Raw genomic sequence first — 17,421 nt, forward strand, 5'->3', positions numbered from 1 at the left:
TTGTTTTTTTGGCCATACAAAGTAACATGGGCTGCTCTGCTTGGTTTATTTATTTATTTTTTGTTATTCTTACAAATTTTTGAATAAGTTTTGTATATAAATAGTTTATGAATGGTAAATACCTGTTTTTGAAGAGGAAAAAGGTAATCAAAATAGGGAAAAATGCCCTTCGGGTCTGGGATGGATTTAAAGGGGAGCACCACTCTAAAACTGAAAAAAAAATGGCGTGGAACCCCCAAAATCCATACCGGACTCTTATCTGAGCATGTAGTCCGGCAGGCCAGAAAAGGGGGGAGAGAAACGAGCCCCCCTCCTTCTGAACCATACCAGGCCACATGCTCCCAAACACCCAAACACGGGGGAGTGCTTTGGGGCAGGGGTACTTCCCAAAGCCCATCGTCCCCATGTAAATACCATATAACATCATTTATTTTGTACTGTTTTGGATGAGGGAAAATTTCATTAAAATAGGGAAATGCTGCTACGCATTTCACACTTTAGGGAAATGAGAGGGGGCAGTTATTATCTTTTAAATGTATAGTGGTGGTATCTAATAATTTGTCTCCTGTCCAAGTAGTCGACTAATTAAGAACAATACATTTATAAATATTCAAGGAAATATGTGGGAGGCAATAATTTTACATTTTTTGTGTGCCACATCCAAAATTCAAGACAAAACTCTTAAAATACCCCTAGTGGGGGCCTTTAAAGGCATGTACAGTAACTGTCCAAAAAATTCTTCTAAGAATTCAAACAATAATTTTATTGAAAAAGTAAAAATAATAAACTACTTTATTTTACTTTTTCAATAAAATTATTTTTTTAATTCTTAGAAGAATTTTTGGACAGTTTGTACATTTATAAATATTGGTGTTTTTAAAGATTAGTTATTAGTTTCCTTACGAAAACAAAATAATCTTGTATTTTTTCCGAAACGTCAAAATTGATATTTTCTTTGGTTCCATCAGACAGGAGAAGTGAAATTAGATAATTCCAACATCTGGGGGTGACTAATTTAGCAGTTGCAATACAAAAAAAAAAAAGGGGGGGTATAAGAAAGGTGTTTTTTTTTTTTTTTAAGTGAAGGTTAATGTGTTTCCAGATATAGTTTTGGATTTATTTTTTTATTTTTTGGTGACTGAAAGTCCTCCTGAATGCTGCCTTAAGGTCGGTATTCCTCAGGCTGTAGATCAGGGGATTAAGCAAAGGGTTAATGATGGCATACTGGACTGAAAACACTTTGTTCACACTAAACATATTGCTGGAGGTGGGAATCAAGTAAATGAAAATAACTGAGCTGTAGAAGATGAAGACCACCAAGAGGTGTGATGTGCAGGTAGAGAAAGCTTTTACCTTTCCAGTTTTGCCGGGAATGCGGAGAATCGTGCTGAGAATACGGACATATGGAAGGAATGTGAACAGAAAGGCAGTTAATGAGACACTGCTGCCCAGTGCGAAAACCAGCACTATGTTTATTGTTGGGTCAGTACATGAAATCTGGAACAAGTGTGGGAGGTCACAGAAGAAGTTGTGGATGGAATTTGGACCACAGAAGGACAACCTGAGCAATAAAAGAGTATGGACCAAGCAATAAAAAATCCCGAAGACCCAAATTATAACAGATAAATGACTGCACATCCTCCAGGACATAATTTGTGTGTAATGTAGGGGGTGGCAGATGGCGATGTACCGGTCATAGGACATAGCCGAGAGCAAGAGGAGCTCAGAGACAGCAAAATAGAGAAAGAAAAAGACTTGGGCTGTACAGGCAGGGAGGGATATTGATCGGTTTTTGGTGACCAAGTCGAAGAGCATCCTTGGTCCACTCACTGATGAATAGGACATGTCCAGAACAGCCAAATTGCTGAGAAAAAAATACATTGGGTTGTGCAGATGGTGGTCAGTGAGGACCAAGAAAAATATAATGAGGTTTGTGATCAGAGTCATCAGATAGATGAGAAGGAAGAACACAAAAAGTCCATTCATGGTCGGTGGATGGTCTGATAGACCCACAAGAATAAGAGTGGTAATCTTTGTGAGATTTGTCATAATATTTATTTCCTCTCTGTGTAAATGTATCACCAATAAACTAAGAAAAATATCAATCTTAGAAATTATTAATAAGAAAACATGTAAGGTGTGCCCACATGTTATATGCGGGATTCTATGGAGACATTTGATTCAGTGAATATCTTATATAGATATAAAATGTTGGCATTTCCCACAGGACAGTCTGCTGTGTTGTAAGAATACAAAGCTTTAAGTCTTGTTAAATGTCTCTAAAGATCTCATTTAAAACACCTTTGTCACTTGAGAGTTATTTTCGTTTCTTTTATAAAAATAAGTTTACAGTTAAAAAAATAATTTCTAAATAAAACTCGACTGAAGTTCTATTATTTTTTTAGATCTGTTTTTATTTATTGGTTATAGGACAAAGTAATGAGTACAAAACAATTTAAAAAAGAAAACACCTGCTTCTGTTTTTGCCCTTATAACTTTGTCATAATAATAAAATAATAATGTTAAATAATAATAACAATAATAATATCAGAGGGCAACTTGTTATAATAATAAAATATGTTGTAATAACAATTCTACAATAATATCAAAATAATAATAATAATAATAATAATTTTAGAGGGCAACTTGTTATAATAATACAATTTGGTGTAATGACAATTCTACAATAATATCAAAATAATAATAACAATAATATCATCATCATCATAATATCAGAGGACAACTTGTTATAATAAAAATATGTTATAATAACAATACTACAATAACGTTGTGTCCAGACGGAACTGTAATCTGTTAATTAAATAAATGTATGCTTTGTTTCAATGTAATTCTTATCCTGTAGACGATTTCCTCCTGAAGAAGAGGGTACACCGCAAAACCGGTAGAGGATCCCTGTATACCCCACCTCAACACTAGCCCTATGGGGGTACCTGTTGGGAATTTTGTGTATGTGTGGGATATTTTTTTATATGTTTGTATCTATTTTTTGGTTGAATTGTATTAAAATGTATATATTTTTTATTTTAAACCTTGGGTCTGTGTATCAGTGTTGTGGTAGTCCATTAGCCCATCTGGGTGTTCTTGTGTATTGGTCAGCATCAGCAACTGTCCTCACATTTTCACCCTTCCACCTTTCAATGTTTCAAATTGGATGAAGGCATGTTTTTACCTCCCTTAGACCCTTATTATATGATGCTATACTCAATAAAAATCTTCCAAATACTAAAATAACATAAAAATACTAATAATATTTATATTATTATTAATAATAATAATAATAATAATAATTAAAAAAAAATACAGAGGACCACAAAAAGTTGACGTTTGGTCTGTGGGGGAACGATAGGGTTCTGGAAGACTTCAGGCACCACCAGGATAGGGGAATGCTAAAAGTAGGCATTTTGATGGGATTTTTTTAGAAAGTCGGCATCTTCTATGAAGACTATGAAGCACCAATTTGTACCATAATGTAAAACTAAAGGCACAACTTTTTTTCCCCATTTTGGATAGAGTATTGAAGGGTTTTAAGCCTTGTCATTTTTTTTTTTTTCATGTGTGACCTATTAGGGAGATTTTCCTTCACTTCCTGCCCCGTAGTGACAACAGGAAATTCCTCAAAAGTGAGGGAAACCTCTGGTATTCAGTTGAATCCGTGTCCCCACTGGAAGATTTCCCCTCTATTTCTGTTCTGCAATATTCTTTTACGTTCACTTGGGATGATAATTGTCACCTGGAATAAATAGATAGCAAATCTCCCTAATGGTGGCACAGACAGCAATAAAAACCTGACAGGGACTCTAATCCCACTTCACTCTATCCAAAACTAAAACAGAAAGTTTTGATTTGTGTTTTACTTTTAGTGGCCTTCAATCCAGCAGGCCACCTTGACTTAGTAGTTTTATTTATGATACAGACTTACACTTTATTGAATTAACCCACAAGTTTTAAAGGATACATCTACTCTACCCGTTCTCCTTACTTTACATGAGGCAGTGACCTTCCCACTGGCAATGACCTACATTTAAATGGGCCGGTTCATTCTTTATCACTCTGCCAGTGTGCTTTGATGGTTCTGTACATTGTACCAGCCTCCTATTGAAATGCCTCTATACTAAAACACAACGGGTCGGATGCCCTGCCCGCACTACAACTGGATTAGAAGCAATTGAAAGCCTCACATGACTATTAGAGGAAAACGAACCCAAAGATCTTATAGATTCCCTCGACCTCGAGACCATCTTAGCGGATGTTGATGGTATGATCCCTACATCCGCATCATCCACGCCCAATACTATTTCTCTGAAAAAGAAGTCAAGCCTTTATCCTACACCCAGTACAATCCCTGATGCAGCTGCATTTTTTAAACTGGTTTTGAGGGATATATGAGGCCTCAAATACTCCTCCCATGGACATGGTAATCTTACACATAAAGAACAGCTTCCACTACAGTCACTTAAAGAGAATCCAGCTGTAACAATTAAACCAACCGATAAAGGCGGAAATATTGTAATACAAAATAATGCTGACTATGTCAATATGTGTCATGATATCTTGGACAACTCACAATGGTATAGATGTATATCCAAATCTAGACTACGACTGATGGTTTTGTGAGAGATTTCATTTTATAGTTCGATCCCCCATGATTTGGGCCTTTCGGTCATAAGACACACACTGTTACGCTCAGGCAGATACATTAGTCCATTGGTTGAATTCAGTGTGTCATCTCTTGAATTTATTTAAAAAATACTTTTCCTTTGATGGCTCCCACTACCTCCAGGTTCAGAGCGTGGCTATGAGCCCTTGTTGTGCCCCGGCATATGCTAACCTGTACCTGGGGTGGTGGGAGAGATTGATGTTTTCTGATGATGTAGCATGTAGATATACCAGGCATGCTACAGCCTGGTATCGCTACATCGACGACATTGTCATGCTATGGGACTAATGCTGACTATGTCGATATGTGTCATGATATCTTGGACAACTCACAATGGTATAGACGTATACCCAAATCTAGACTACGACTGATGGTTTTGTGAGAGATTTCTATGTGTGGGTCGAACAGGCCTATTACCATAACATTATTGAAAAAATACTTGGGAATACTTTAGGGCGGCCTTCTCACGTGAGGCGAAGTTCTATGCACTTCCAAAAGTGCTTAACTACATTCAAAAGCCACCTGGCAGACCAATTGTGTCGGGCAGAGGTAGTCTCACGGATAACCTTAACAAATTTGTTGATAGATTGCTCCAACCATTGGTGGAAGTTTTTCCACCATACACAAAAGATACTATCCACCTTCTTCAGATTTTGGACGGCCTCCATGTCAATGGTGACACCTTACTGGTCGCCATTAGGGATGAGCCTGATGTTCAAGTCGAACATCAGGTGTTCACCTGTTCGCCGAACAGCGAACGATATGCGGTGTTCGCGGTAAATTCACAAGCTGCCGGAACTCCGTTAAAGTCTATGGAACACGAACATAAAAAAATCAAAAGTGCTAATTTTAAAGGCTTATATGCAAGTTATTGTCATAAAAAGTGTTTGGGGACCCGGGTCCTGACCCAGGGGACATGGATCAATGCAATTTTTTTTTTTTAAACTGACTCCTGCCTGCCTCCTGACCCCCGGCTTTCCATGATCTGATCTCTGTCTCCAGTTCCTGTTACCTTTCTCTTGTTGCCGAACCTGCCTGTGACCCGACTATGCTCCTGCCTGCTGTTCTGTCTGATTTGCCCGTCTGTTGCCGAAACCAGCTTGTGAACTGATTACGCCTTGCCTGCCGCCCTTGCCTGATCTGCCTGTCCGCTGTCTACCCGGCTCTTTTGACCCTGCTCCTGGCTGTCCAGCCTGCTAGTAGTTCCTGCTTCCTGTGGTGCACCTTTGCCTATCTGCTGCCAAGTCTGCCAGCCATCTGCCTTCTCACCTGTCTGCTGTGACCCAGCTTCCTGTTGTGAGTTCTGGCTTCCACTGGTACAAGACTTCTGCACTGATTATAGGCACTATAGCTCAATGTACCTAGTCGATCGATCGGTCAACTTGGGTACAACCAGCCTGCCACATTCGCTTGCAATTATTGGTAGTGGCTGTCATAGCTGCTAGCGATAATCGATGTCTTCTCCTGCTTGCCCCCGCTACCCCAGCCAAGAGAAGACAATGGCCCAGCAGAAGGAATTCCCACATCAACTCTGTCTAAATTGATGGGGCAATCGAGAAAAATGATTTTCTTCAACCCGTGGTTGCAGGAAAGAGATTCGCCCCGTGTATGGCCGGCCCTTACATAGCAGTTTTACACTCTGTGGGCTCCTGATCTTCTTTGATGTATTGGAGGAATATTGGAATCAGTATTTTATGTTTTGGTTGCCCCCCGACAGACGCAATCTACCACCTGGACGTTTGATGTGCTGATTAGGGGGGGGGGGGCTGCCATTTCAGTGATCTAATACATACGTGTTCCATGATCTCTGTTCACCTGGAGATCATGGGGATCTGGTAAGAGGCTCTGTGAATGGTGGTGGAGAACTCCTGATCAGATTACTCACCTGCTGGTTTCTTTTTAATTGTATCATTTTTGAAGGTTTTTTTTTTACATAACAAAAAGAAACAATATGACATGTAATTTAAAGAAAAATTGCTAAAAATCTGTCTTTCATAAGGAAAACGAGTGTGTAAAACAAAACGCAGATCATGATTAAAACTGCAGAGCCCCCCCACCCCCCCATGTTGAGAGCATGTGGCCTGATATGGTTAAGGAGGGGGGCACTCACTCATTTCCCCCCATCCGAACCTCCAGGCTGCATGCTCGGATAAGGGTCTGGTATGGATTTTGGGGGGGACTCCGCGGCAATTTATTTTTTAATTTGGTGCGGAGCTCCCTTTAAAAATCTATGCCAGACCCAAAGGTCTGTATCATATATATGTATTATATATACTACACTGACTGCGCTATATATTCTCCACTGTATTATACAGTGCCTTGCAAAAGTATTCACCCCCCCTTGGCATTTTTTGGGTTTTGTTGCCTCACAACCTGGAATTAACATGGATTGTTTGAGGATTTGCATCATTTCATTTACAGAACACGCCCACAAGTTTGAAGATTTGTTTTTATTCAGAAGCAAACAGCAAATAGGACAAAATAACAGAAAAAGTCAATGTGCAGAACTATTCACCCCCCCCCCCCCCACAGTCAGTACTTTGTAGAGCCACCGTTTGCGGCTATCACAGCTCGAAGTCGCTTTGGATAAGTCTCTCTGAGTCTTTCCCCATCTCACCACTGGGGTCTTTGCCCATTCCTCATCCGTGCAAAACTGCTCCAGCTCCTTCAAGTTGGATGGTTTGCACTTGTGAACAGCAATCTTTAAGTCTGACCACAGATTTTCTATTGGATTGAGGTCTGGGCTTTGGCTAGGCCATTCCAACACACTTACATTTCCCCTTAAACCACTCAAGTGTTGCTTTAGCAGTGTGTGGGGTCATTGTCCTGCTGGAAGGTGAACCTCCGTCCTAACCTCAAATCACACACAGAGGGCTACAGGTTTTGCTCAAGAATATCCCTATACATCAGACCAGATCACCTTCCTCCATACATCAGAGCAGATCACCTTCCTCCATACATCAGACCAGAGCACCTTCCTCCGTACATCAGACCAGATCACCTTCCTCCATACATCAGACCAGATCACCTTCCTCCATACATCAGAGCAGATCACCTCCCTCCATACATCAGAGCAGATCACCTTCCTCCATACATCAGACCAGATCACCTTCCTCCATACATCAGGACAGATCACCTTCCTTCATACATCAGAGCAGATCACCTTCCTCCATACATCAGACCAGATCACCTTCCTCCATACATCAGGACAGATCACCTTCCTCCATACATCAGAGCAGATCACCTTCCTCCATACATCAGACCAGGTCACCTTCCTCCATACATCAGACCAGATCACCTTCCTCCATACATCAGACCAGATCACCTTCCTCCATACATCAGAGCAGATCACCTTCCTCCATACATCAGACCAGATCACCTTCCTCCATACATCAGACCAGATCACCTTCCTCCATACATCAGAGCAGATTACCTTCCTCCATACATCAGAACAGATCACCTTCCTCCATACATCAGACCAGATCACCTTCCTCCGTACATCAGACCAGATCACCTTCCTCCATACATCAGAGCAGATCACCTTCCTCCATACATCAGAGCAGATTACCTTCCTCCATACATCAGAACAGATCACCTTCCTCCATACATCAGACCAGATCACCTTCCTCCGTACATCAGACCAGATCACCTTCCTCCATACATCAGACCAGATCACCTTCATCCATACATCAGACCAGATCACCTTCCTCCATACATCAGACCAGATCACCTTCCTCCATACATCAGAGCAGATTACCTTCCTCCATACATCAGAACAGATCACCTTCCTCCATACATCAGACCAGATCACCTTCCTCCGTACATCAGACCAGATCACCTTCCTCCATACATCAGAGCAGATCACCTTCCTCCATACATCAGAGCAGATTACCTTCCTCCATACATCAGAACAGATCACCTTCCTCCATACATCAGAACAGATCACCTTCCTCCATACATCAGACCAGATCACCTTCCTCCGTACATCAGACCAGATCACCTTCCTCCATACATCAGACCAGATCACCTTCATCCATACATCAGACCAGAGCACCTTCCTCCATACATCAGACCAGATCACCTTCCTCCATACAACAGAGCAGATCACCTTCCTCCATACATCAGACCAGATCACCTTCCTCCATACATCAGACCAGATCACCTTCCTCCATACATCAGACCAGATCACCTTCCTCCATACATCAGACCAGATCACCTTCCTCCATTCAAGTCCTCAGTCACTCCAAGGCAATGAACAGTCCATTAGCTTTGTTTTTTTTTGTTTTATTGAGAGGATTGAACTTGGATGGGGTATAGGAAGTATTATGGGATGCCAAGTGAATTTTAGAACAATCAATTGGGACGACATTTAGAACAAAGAATTGTAACAATTTATACACACTCACACGCATATACAGATCTCTCTTCCTCCAGTACAACTATTACTGCAGATCATTACTCCTCAACTCCTCCAGCACTCTTCTGCTCCCAGACAAAGCTAGCACCGCATGGTTAGGTCTGACACTAGCTCAGCCAGGCCGTAGCAACTGCCTTTTGCAGGCAGGGACCGCGTGCCCCTTTTTAGTGTAGTAATGAACTGTATTATATATACTACACTGACTTCACTATATACTCTGAGCTGTATTATATATACTACACTGACTTCACTATATACTCTGAGCTGTATTATATATACTGAATGAATGAATTAATAATTTGTATAGCGCTACAATGCGAACTGAATCGCCTCAAGGCGCTGTATTCGTGCTTTGTTGTCAAGCTTCTTAGAAGAGGTAGGTCTTGAGTTTTTTCCTGAAGGCCTGATGGTTATGGACTGTACTATATACTTTGAACTTTATTATATATAGTATATGGACTTCACTATATACACTGAACTGTATCATATATAATATACAGACTGCACTATATACTCTGAATTGTATTATATATACTATACGGCTATACGGACTGCACTATATTCTCTGAATTGTATTATATATACTATACGGCTATACGGACTGCACTATATTCTCTGAACTGTATATACACTACACTGACTGACTTCCCACTACACTACATTACTTGTCTAATTTCCATTAATTCACTATATACGGGCGCTGTGTAAGCAGCAGCCTTATATAGTGTGGGGTGTAGACTTAGACCCTGAGCCATGATTGGCTAAAGGCACCCTGCCTTTGGCCAATCATGGCTCTCACAGCATATTGCGTTGTGATTGGCCAAAGCATGCAGGTCAGGGGCATGCTTTGGCCAATCAGCAGCCATCAATGCACTGCAATCTCGCAGTGCATTATGGGGCGCTCCGTGATGGGCAAACTTGCCGTGAGAGCCCCATATGCTTGTTTGTTCAACTAACAAATACCTGATGTTCAAGTTGAACTTACGTTCAACGCAAACATCGGGACCGTTCCTACTGAGGAAGAACAGTTTTCACTTAGCTCAGTCAAGCCGTATTTATTTCACCCATCCAATCTTGTGAAATTTTAAAATTCATCTGCAAGTGTTTCAAGTAAATTAATTATTTTAGAGTCTGGAGTCACCCAGATTTGTTTTTTTGGCCATACAAAGTAACATGGGCTGCCCTGCTTGGTTTATTTATTTATTTTTTGTTATTCTTACACATTTTTGAATATGTTTTGTATATAAATAGTTTATAAATGGTAAATACCTGTTTTTGAAGAGGAAAAATGTAATCAAAATAGGGAAAAATGCCCTTCGGGTCTGGGATGGATTTAAAGGGGAGCACCACACCAAAACTGAAAACAAAAAAACAAAACAAATGGCGTGGACCCCCCAAAATCCATACCATGTAGTCCGGCAGGCCAGAAAAGGGGGGAGAGAAACGAGCCCCCCCTTCTGAACCATACCAGGCCAAATGCCCCCAAACACCCAAACACGGGGGAGTTCTTTGAGGCAGAGGTACTTCCCAAAACCCATTGCCCCCATGTAAATACCATATAACATCATTTATTTTGTACTGTTTTGGATGAGGGAAAATTTCATTAAAGTTGGGAAACACTGCTACGCATTTCACACTTTAGGGAAATGAGAGGGGGGCAGTTATTATCTTTTAAATGTATAGTGGTGGTATCTAATAATTTGTCTCCTGTCCAAGTAGTCGACTAATTAAGAACAATACATTTATAAATATTCAAGGAAATATGTGGGAGGCAATAATTTTACATTTTTTGTGTGCCACATCCAAAATTCAAGACAAAATTCTTAAAATACCCCTAGTGGTGGACTGTGGACTTTTAAGGCATGTACAGTAATGCCCCGTACACACGAGCGGACTTTCGACATCCAAACTCCGACGGACTGAGTCCGGCGGACTATCCGCTCGTGTGTGGGCTGCAACGGACTTTAGCTTCGCAAAAGTCTGACGGACTTTAGAAATGAAGCATGCTTCAAATTTTCCCGACGGAACTCCGCCGGACCCGGTCCCCTTCGAAAAATTCGCTCGTGTGTGTGCTACTCCGACGGACTAAAACCGACGCTAGGGCAGCTATTGGCTACTGTCTATGAACTTCCTACGTCGAATCCAGTCGTACGTCATCACGTTCGACTCCGTCGGAGTTTGGTGTGATGGTGTGTGGTCAAGTCCGTTCGGTCGAAAAGTCCGCCAGAACTCCGGCGGAACTCCGCTAGAACTCCGTCGGAAGTCTGTCAGACTTAATCCCTCTCGTGTGTACGGGGCATAACTGTCCAAAAAATTCTTCTAAGAATTCAAACAATAATTTTATTGAAAAAGTAAAAATAATAATCGACTTTTTTTACTTTTTCAATAAAATTATTTTTTGAATTATTAGAAGAAGTTTGTAAATTTATTAATATTGGTGTTTTTAAAGATTAGTTATTTGTTTCCTTACAAAAACAAAACAATCTTGTATTTTTTCAGAAACGTCAAAATTGATATTTTCCTTGGTTCCATCAGACAGGAGAAGTGAAATTAGTTAATTCCATCATCTGGGGGTGACTAATTTAGCAGTTGCAATAAAAAAATAAAAAAAGGGGGGGTATAAGAAAGGTGTTTTTTTTTTTTTTAAGCGAAGGTTAATGTGTTTCCAGATATAGTTCTGGATTTATTTTTATTTTTTTGGGGGACTGAAAGTCTTCCTGAATGCTGCCTTAAGGTCTTTATTCCTCAGGCTGTAGATCAGAGGATTAAGCAAAGGGTCAATGATGGCATACTGGACTGAAAACACTTTGTTCACACTAAACATATTGCTGGAGGTGGGAATCAAGTAAATAAAAATAATTGAGCTGTAGAAGATGAAGACCACCAAGAGGTGTGATGAGCAGGTGGAGAAAGCTTTTACCTTTCCAGTTTTGCCGGGAATGCGGAGAATCGTGCTGAGAATACGGACATATGGAAGGAATGTGAACAGAAAGGCAGTCAATGCCACACTGCCGCCCAATGCGAAAACCAGCACTATGTTTATTGTTGGGTCAGTACATGTAATCTGTAACAAGTGTGGGAGGTCACAGAAGAAGTTGTGGATGGAATTTGGGCCACAGTAGGACAACCTGAGCAAAAAAAGAGTATGGACCAAGGAATAAAAAATCCCGAAGACCCAAATTATAACAGCTAAATGACTGCACATCCTCCAGGACATAATTTGTGTGTAATGTAGGGGGTGGCAGATGGCGATGTACCGGTCATAGGACATAGCCGAGAGCAAAAAGATCTCAGAGACAGCAAAATAGAGAAAGAAGAAGACTTGGGCTGTACAGGCAGGGAGGGATATTGATCGGTTTTTGGTGGCCAAGTCAAAGAGCATCCTTGGTCCACTCACTGATGAATAGGACATGTCCAGAAATGCCAAATTGCTGAGAAAAAAATACATTGGGTTGTGCAGATGGTGGTCAGTGAGGACCAAGAAAAATATAATGAGGTTTGTGATCAGAGTCATCAGATAGATGGGAAGGAAGAACACAAAAAGTCCATTCATGGTCGGTGGATGGTCTGATAGACCCACAAGAATAAGAGTGGTAATCTTTGTGAGATTTCTCATATTATTTATTCCCTCTCTGTGTAAATGTATCAACAATAAACAGAACGAAAAATATCTTAGAAATTATTCATAAGAAAACATGTAAGGTGTGCCCACATCTTATATTCGAGATTCTATGCAGACATTTGATTCAGTGAATATCTTATATAGATATAAAATGTTGGCATTCCCACAGGACAGTCTGCTGTGTTGTAAGAAAACAAAGCTTTAAGTCTTGTTAAATGTCTCTTAAGATCTCATTTAAAACACCTTTGTCACTTGAGAGTCCTTTTTGTTTCTTTTATAAAAATAAGTTCACAGTTAACAAAATAATTTCTGAATAAAACTCGACTGAAGTTCTATTATTTTTTTAGCTCTGTTTTTATTTATTGGTTAAGTAATGAGTACAAAACACTTTATAAAAATAAAACAATACCTGCTTCTGTTTTTGCTCTTATAACTTTGTCATAATAATAAAATAATGTTAAATAATAATAATAATAATAATAATAATAATGATAATAATAATAATAATACTATCAGAGGACAACTTGTTATAATAATGAAACGTAGTGTAATAACAATTCTACAATAATATCAAAATAATAATAATAATAATAAAAATCATCATCATAATATCAGAGGACAACTTGTTATAATAATAAAATATGTTATAATAATAATACAACAATAATATTAAAATAATAATAATATTGATAATAATAATAATAATAAAAAATCAGAGGACCACAAAAAGTTGACGTTTGGTCTGTGGGGAACGATAGAGTTCTGGAAGACCTCAGGCACCACCAGGATAGGGGAATGCAAAAAGTGAGCATTTTCATGGGATTTTTTAGAAAGTCAGCATCTGCTATGCAGACTATGAATCACCAATTTGTACCTTAAAGTAAAACTGAAGGCACACCATTTTGGATAGAGTATTGAAGGGTTTTAAGCCTTGTCATTTTTTTTTCTCATGTGTGTCCTATTGGAGATATTTTCTTTCACTTCCTGTCCCGTAGTGAAAACAGGAATGAGAGGAAATTCCTCAAAAGTGAGGGAGACCTCTGGTATTCACTTGAATTGGTGTCCCCACTGGAAGATTTCCCCTCTATTTCTGTTCTGCAATTTTCTTGTATGTTCACTTGGGATGATAATTGTCACCTGGAAAAAAAATAGAGGGTGAATCTCCCTAATGGGGGCACAGACAACAATAAAAACCTGGCAGGGGCTCTAATCCTCCTTCACACTATCCAAAACTAAAACAGAAAGTTTTGATTTGTGTTTTACTTTTAGTGGCCTTCATTCCAGCAGGCCACCTTGACTTAGTAGTTTTATTTATGATACAGACTTACACTTTATTGAATTAACCCACAAATTTTAAAGGATACATCTACACTACCCCTTGTCCTTACTTTACATGAGGCAGTGACCTTCCCCACTGGCAATGACCTACATTTAAATGGGCCGGTTCATTCTTTATCACTGAGCCAGGGTGCTTTGATGGTTCTGTACATTGTACCAGCCTCCTATTGAAATGCCTCTATACTAAAACACAACCGGTCGGATGCCCTGCCCGCATTACAACTGGATTAGAAGCAATTGAAAGCCTCACAGGACTATTAGAGGAAAAGAAACCCAAAGATCTTATAGATTCCCTCGACCTCGAGACCATCTTAGCAGAGGTTGATGGTATAATATCTACATCCGCATCATCCACGCCCAATACTATTTCTCTGAAAAAGAAGTCAAGCCTTTATCCTACATCCAGTACAATCCCAGATGTTGCTGCATTTTTTAAACTGGTTTTGAGGGATATACGGGGCCTCAAATACTCCTCCCATGGACATGGTAATCTTACACATAAAGAACAGCTTCCACTACAGTCACTTAAAGAGAATCCAGCTGTAACAATTAAACCAGCCGATAAAGGCGGAAATATTGTAATACAAAATAATGCTGACTATGTCAATATGTGTCATGATATCTTGGACAACTCACAATGGTATAGACGTATACCCAAATCTAGACTACGACTGATGGTTTCGTGAGAGATTTCTATGTGTTGGTCGAACAGGCCTATTACCATAACATTATTTACATTAATACTTGGGAATACTTTAGGACGGCCTTCTCACGTGAGGCGAAGTTCTATGCACTTCCGAAAGTGCATAAGGACATTCAAAAGCCACCTGGCAGACCAATTGTGTCGGGCAGAGGTAGTCTCATGGATAACCTTAGCAAATTTGTTGATAGATTGCTCCAACCACTGGTGGAAGCTTTTTCATCATACACAAAAGATACTATCCACCTTCTTCAGATTTTGGACGGCCTCTAAGTCAATGGCGACACCTTACTGGAGGCCTTGTTCAGTTCGATCCCCCATGACTTGTGCCTTTCTGTCATGCTATCGGATGACTCTGCTGCATTCATTTCAGAATTTTTTTGCCTGTTCGCATGTTCTGGTGCAAACCGAACTGGGAGGTGTTTGGCTCATCCCTAGTTGCCATTGATGAGGAGGCCTTGTATAGTTCGATCCTCCATGACGTAGGCCTTTCGGTCATAAGACACACACTGTTTTAAAAACTTTTTTTTGCACTGATACATGTCCCCTGGGGCAGGACCCGGGTCCCCAAACACTTGCTATGACAATAACTTGCATATTAACCTTTAAAATTAGCACTTTTGACGGTGTTCACACAAATTTTTTGTCTGTTCACATGTTCTGGTGCGAACCGAACTGGGGGGGGGGGGGGTGTTCTACTCATTCCTAATAGAATACACTGAGAGGTTTACCGCAACTCAGGATACAGGATGCAGTATTAGGAAGTCTTGATAGCAGAATGTTTAGTAGACAAAAAGACACCACATAGTGTGATAATGTCTCAACATCTGGTTTATTAAACAGTACACTTACATACAAGTCCAAACTATGATCATGTCACAATCCAGAGATCAAACAGATAAATTCCTTGTGAGTTTCAAGCAATGATCATGAAGGTGCAGCAGAATGTGTATGTGACTATCCCGACTATCAGAGACAAGGAAGCATTGCCATAGGTCAAATAGAAATGACCTTTACACCCATTGATAAAGAAAACATGTCTGACCATCGGAGAACTGAAAGAATGACCTGTGCAGCCATTGGTAAAAGACTATGCCCATCAATCAAGGCAAACAGTTGTTCCTAATCAGCTAAAAAAGAATTAAATGCACAGCGCCATATTGTGGATCATTTTTTTTATATGTTCTTTATTTTTCAAATTTAGATGCAATTTGTACAAATAACTTTCTTTCAGAGCATCTTCATACAATTATATTTGACATTCCATTAAACAATCCTTTCCTAGCCCCTGCCCCCTCCCCCCCCCAAAAAAAAACAAAAAAAAAACAGACACCCCTCTACCTCCTCTTCTCTCACTCACCTCCCTCTCCGTCCCCATTACCCTCCGAACATTGCAAAAATAATGCCAGCCATTGTTGCCATATCCCTTGGTATTTTCGCCTTGTTTCCTCTAGTGTATGTATGGACTCTACTATTACCCTTATCTGTTCCACCTTCCTCACCCACTCTTTTATTGTCGGGACCTGCGGGGTTTTCCAATGGCATGGAATCAGGGCTTTAGCTGCATTCAACAAATATGGGGTTATTGTACCTTTATATTGTGTTACTCCTTTCTCTGTGTCGTGGAACAAGCATACCCATGGATGTTTTTCAATCCTTTCCCCTGTTACCAAAAATATAATTTCTGTTATTTTCTCCCAGTAAGGTATTATTTTAGGACAATCCCACCATAGGCGTTTAAAGGACCCCGATGCATTACATTCCCTCCAACAGGTTGACAAAACCTCTCCTCTAATTCTCTGCACTCTTTGAGGGGTCATATACCACCTCGCTAATAGTTTTCTAAGACATTTCGATCGTCTGTACATCTCTTGGGAGTGAATGAGTCATTTTAATTATTTTTTCCCTATGCTCATCATTTCTTAGTGGGCCTATCTCCCTTTCCCATTTTTCCAAATAGGCCGGGAACTCGGAGTCTGCCTCCCGCCTTAATATTTTATATATTTTGGATACCCTTTTCTCTAGACATTGCGCTCCCTTAAGCAATTTCTCTAATGGCCTAAGAAGTTTCATTCCTCTTAAGGGCTGTGGCAACCCTTGAGTAAAATGTAAAATTTAAGTATGCCTCCATCTATCTAGTGGCTTGTGGCCCCATTCTTGTGTGATTTCCCTATAAGTGCTTATCCTATTCCCTTTCATCACTTCCAATAGTGTTATTTCCTCTCTATTTGCCAACCTACTAAAGTATAAACGCTCCTCCTTCCCTGGTAAAAAATAATTTGTATCTAAAAGTGACATTAGTGGGGAGTTATAATTCCAGTTGTGTCTCTTATTAATTTTATCCCAAATTTTTAGTGTGTGCATTTGTCAGGTCACCTTGAGGCGAGGTGACAGATGCACACCGTACGGATCAGGAGTGCACCGCAAGGTTGTGGACCCTACGGCTGACTGCTGCAGACGGGAGACAGATCCCACTGAGGTTAGAGCGTAAGATTCCCTGGGGCGCGGAGTCTAAGAGCCAGCAGGTGTTCACCAGGGCCTCTAGTGGTGAGGATGGACTTGGCTGCAACTGGCTCCAGGTCGCGACCCCCAGGGTCCCCCAGCTCACACCCACAGTAGGAAACAGGAGGATAGGGATAGTGAGGGACAAAGCCAAGGTCGGGGCC

At 40.3% G+C, this 17,421-nt stretch overlaps 2 protein-coding genes across 2 annotated transcripts; both read right to left on the reverse strand.

Annotated features, from left to right (window-relative positions):
* Window positions 1-2,289, reverse strand: LOC143958114 (olfactory receptor 1E16-like). The gene has a single exon (XM_077467565.1). It carries the CDS (start codon window positions 2,047-2,049, stop codon window positions 1,117-1,119), a length of 933 nt encoding a protein of 310 aa, XP_077323691.1. The 5' UTR covers window positions 2,050-2,289; the 3' UTR covers window positions 1-1,116.
* Window positions 2,290-11,400: 9,111 nt separating this feature from the next.
* LOC143958116 (olfactory receptor 1E16-like) lies at window positions 11,401-12,871 on the reverse strand. The gene has a single exon (XM_077467566.1). It carries the CDS (start codon window positions 12,709-12,711, stop codon window positions 11,785-11,787), a length of 927 nt encoding a protein of 308 aa, XP_077323692.1. The 5' UTR covers window positions 12,712-12,871; the 3' UTR covers window positions 11,401-11,784.
* Window positions 12,872-17,421: the final 4,550 nt, after the last annotated feature.

Source organism: Lithobates pipiens, unplaced genomic scaffold (assembly GCF_037356315.1).
Source record: "Lithobates pipiens isolate NorthernLeopardFrog02 unplaced genomic scaffold, aLitPip1_a1.2 Scaffold_56, whole genome shotgun sequence".
NCBI classification, from domain to species: domain Eukaryota; kingdom Metazoa; phylum Chordata; class Amphibia; order Anura; family Ranidae; genus Lithobates; species Lithobates pipiens.

Bases quoted from the DNA above. Each gene is read 5' to 3' on its own strand.
- LOC143958114 (XM_077467565.1), bottom strand. From the start codon at position 2,049: ATGACAAATCTCACAAAGATTACCACTCTTATTCTTGTGGGTCTATCA.
- LOC143958116 (XM_077467566.1), bottom strand. From the start codon at position 12,711: ATGAGAAATCTCACAAAGATTACCACTCTTATTCTTGTGGGTCTATCA.